Below are 3,833 nucleotides of genomic sequence, written 5' to 3'. Positions count from 1 at the left end.
TGTCTGCATCGACAGGCTTAATGACTTGTGGACCGTGTTCGTGGGCGAAAGTCGAATCGCTGCAAATAACAGAAGTGTGAGTACTTTTGCCACTGGTAAAGGCGGCCCTGGACGGGCTGGTGTGCGGTGAACTGGTCTTTTCCTTTGATCCCACCTGTCCCTTTTGTGTGGCGTCTGCACAGTCCGGCGAGCTGCTCCTACATCCCGCAGAGCTCGCAGAGAAGCTGCAGCGGACACCGGGCTGGTTTCTCTCCGCCGGGTTGTCAGCGCCACTGTCAGAGTTTGTTGCTGTTGTTGTCTTCAGAGCAGTTTGAGGAACAATGAATCCAAGCGGCTGTGTGATGGGATACAGTAGGAAGTGTCCTTTCCCTATCAAAGGCCGAGAGGAGGGTAAGGCCGCGGGGTTGCGTCTCGGTCTGGAGTCCGAAAGGAGGCTCTCGACGCTAAAAGGGTTGAGTTTCTGCAGGCTGGAGGCTCTGTTGTTGTTGGAGCACAGGCTTGACCGGTGGCTGGCGTCGGGCGAGTCCAGCTCGGATCCGCCAGCATCCCGGTCCAAGTGTCTTTGGTTCTGATTTTGGGACTGGAGAGGGTGAGGTGATTGGTCACAACTGGATTGGTTTCCCCCCACAGTGTCATAAGGCGGGCCCGTGTTGTGGTCACTGTCGGTCACATGCGACGTCCCGCTGTCGCTGTCTGATCCCGGGGTGTGAAATAAATCCGAAGAAGAGAGCCTGTTCTGGGACTTGAGCAGCCGGCGCTCCTGCTTTCGTTTCTTCTTCTCTAGCCGGTCCAGCTCTCTCCGGGCGATCTCCTCGGGGTCCATGGGCTCCCCGCTGCAGGTGGTGGGGTGGGCGTTGTGTGCAGGTCGACCTGGACCTTTCTTTGTGTTCTCCTTTTTCCTCCATTTGGCTCTGCGATTCTGAAACCATACCTGCAGAGAAAAAACAAAATAGTGAAAGGTGTGTAATGTGCACTGTCACTGCAGGGGGGGTAGGGGTGGGGGTGGGGGATTAATTAGACCTAAAGTTATCGACGTCTTAACAATATTGTAATTAAACAAATAGTGAAGTTACATCTTGCTCTTGCTGTTTTCTACGCAGGCCTTTAATTAGGCCCATGATTACAAGCCAGTCTGTGCAAAGAAAAGGCTGCAAAAAGTTGGGATGAAGCCTAACAAAAGAGGTTTTGGTTTTACACAATAATTAAGGTAAAGGTCAGGTTTACAAGTCTTAATAATTAACTTTTTTTTCGAGGTAACCTCTACAATTAAACTTAGTAAAGTATCACAGCTTCCACTATGAGTTATCAATAAAAATTGCCTAATAGCAGTAAAACAGGTCGATATTTTTATTTATGCAATCGAGATTGTGGACAAGAATATTTTAGTCTTTGTTTATCCAGCACTGTCAATATATTTGGCAAATTTAAAGTCATGATTTATGACAAAATTAATTGTTGAAAATAAATTGAAGACAAAATATCAACCGGCATTAAAAGCTTAATTTTTTTAAATAAAGGTGTAATTAAAATTGATTTATTCGACTAATATAAGCCATGAAAGGTCAGACACTACACATCTACACTGACTAGCCTGCTTTTAATTTTTTTTAGTTGTTTTTTTTTTTTTTTTTTTAAATATTGATAAATACACATCATGACCCCAAATTGCCCTATGCTCCTTGAGGTTTTACTCTGCATTTTTTTCAGTTTGGAGCATAAAGTTGAAACACTGAGTCTTTGTCATGAATAAACAATAAACAAGGGGATAAAAACGCACAGACATACGTAAAATTACAACTAAAGAAATAGAAAAAAAAATAGAGGAACAGAATAGATGTTTACCTGAACCCTTGATTCTATCAAGTCCAACCGTAGAGCCAATGCCTCCCTCATGAACACATCGGGATAGTGGCTCTCATTAAAAGCCTTTTCTAATTCCTCCAGCTGCCAACCAGTGAAATTTGTGCGAGTTCTTCGTCTCTTGCAACCAGGGCTATCTTTGTCTGGGTCCCCCGAGTCTGACAGCAGAATGAGAACAAATGTAAACAAAGGGTAAATTATTCTTTCTTTTTTTTTTTTCTTTTTTTGTAAATTACCACATTTTAACATCATTTTAAGAAGATAGGTTTCATGCATTGGGTTATAATTTTGCCAACTTTAGAGCTGAAGAGGGTGAGTGCATTTGACATTTTGCAGTAATGCACACATACAGCCTGCAGCTCCGTTCAAATCAGACAGAAAGCTTCACATGTTAACACGAGCATTTCCTCTCTCTAGTATTTACTGACTGACAGGAACATTGTTTTTGCTTGTGTGCATCTGCAGCTTTCGATGATGGAAATGAAGAGGGAAGGCGATGAATACTCCTCTGCCTGCCTGCGTGCGTGTTTGTGTATATTTGTGTGTGTGTGTGGGAGAGAGAGAGGTTTGTCTTGCCCTTTAAAACACGAAGAGGATAACTTGTATCGCAACATCCTGTCTTTGTTTCTTTCTGTTTTTGTCTCTGTGCAATCGGCCAACCTTGAGGAGAGGTTATTGTGCAGCATAATGTGGCTTACCTGTCAGTTTGTACTGCTGATTATCTCCATTCATCCCGCAGCCCGAAGACAAGAGGGGGTTGGAATTACCCACTGAAGCCGTGCAGGAACCATTTAGTAATCCGTCTATTGAGAAAGGAACCGCGGACGCAGATTGAAGTTGATGCCCGGCTAATTCGTAAACGTGATGGTGGCCCAGATGGTACGGGAAGCCCACCATCCCGCCGAGAGAGCCTCCGAACTGGGCGTGAGGTGGATCCAGTATCCTGCTGTCCATCATCCCGCAGGCAAAAGGAAACGACGTCTGGAGGCCGGTGATGGGAATTTAAAAAGCATGCAGTGAGTGTGGCCAACGAGTAGGGGACATGATGTGAAGGGAGGGCTGAGCTGTACTTTATCCACATGAACCTCCCAATAATTAGCCCAGGCTGTGGGAATATGAGACCCAATGAGAAGCGGTAATGGACTCTGACGTCAGAGACGCGCTCTGCAAACGCTCCCCGTATCGATTGCTAATTAAAGCTGACATCCACCTCAATAAACAATATCAGAGCTGTCACAACAAGACAGGAGTGCTTTGATAAGAACTACATCGCAACTACACGGGGGACCCACCGAGAGGAAGGGCTCACTGAATCCCGGGAAGAAAAGGCTACAGGCGGATAGGTTAGGCCAGAGGCTCCCGGACTTTTTGTTCGCTGCTAATAGATGCGAATTAGACCACATTAGACCTCCAGATTGATCATATTAGGATTTTTTTTCCTTAGGTTTTTATTTTCTGGTATTATTTGATTGCATTTTCAGATATGACTTGCCACAGGAAAAGTGAAAGCTGATCCAAACATGTCGTCGTTACATATTGAAAATTGATAATAAATGTAATTAAACTAATATTTTTTCCTTGCGATCTTCTTCAGAGTGTACGACACTACTTTGGGAAACCACTGACTCAAGATAACCCCCTCCCCCCCTATGTTAGTTATGGATCATCATTTAAATACATTAAACCTTTACAAACAGGCAGGTTCACAGGGCGTAAAACAAATAGGGCGGTTGTTGAAATATGGGTGCGTTTAAAGGGGGAGCTGAGATATTGCTGAAGGCTAAGAAAAGCGAAGGTGAAACTATAATATTTTACTATTACAAGTCGAAGGCTGTTATGAACAAAATATATGACCAGATAAAGGAAGGTTTCAACTGTTAAAACACCAGGGACAATTAGATAGAAACAAAATACCCATATGTACATTACATGACATTCACAACATGTCTTGTCAGTGCACAACATTGGAAAGC

General features: G+C 44.1%; 1 protein-coding gene across 1 annotated transcript in view; it reads right to left on the bottom strand.

Annotated features, from left to right (window-relative positions):
* Positions 1-3,038, bottom strand: part of uncx (UNC homeobox) — a 3,343-nt gene extending 305 nt beyond the window's left edge. Inside the window, exons 1-3 of the mRNA XM_042393454.1 lie at positions 2,559-3,038; positions 1,843-2,018; positions 1-931 (exon numbers count right to left, since the gene is read on the bottom strand). The exon at positions 1-931 is cut by the window's left edge and continues 305 nt beyond it. Of these exons, the coding sequence (XP_042249388.1) occupies positions 1-931; positions 1,843-2,018; positions 2,559-2,817 (1,366 nt within the window). The 5' untranslated portion in view covers positions 2,818-3,038. The remainder of the gene's footprint in view (positions 932-1,842; positions 2,019-2,558) is intronic.
* Positions 3,039-3,833: the final 795 nt, after the last annotated feature.

This window comes from Thunnus maccoyii, chromosome 18 (assembly GCF_910596095.1).
Source record: "Thunnus maccoyii chromosome 18, fThuMac1.1, whole genome shotgun sequence".
NCBI lineage: Eukaryota > Metazoa > Chordata > Actinopteri > Scombriformes > Scombridae > Thunnus > Thunnus maccoyii.
The sequence above is the reverse complement of the archived record's forward strand: the minus strand, read 5'-3'. Positions and strand labels throughout refer to the sequence as shown.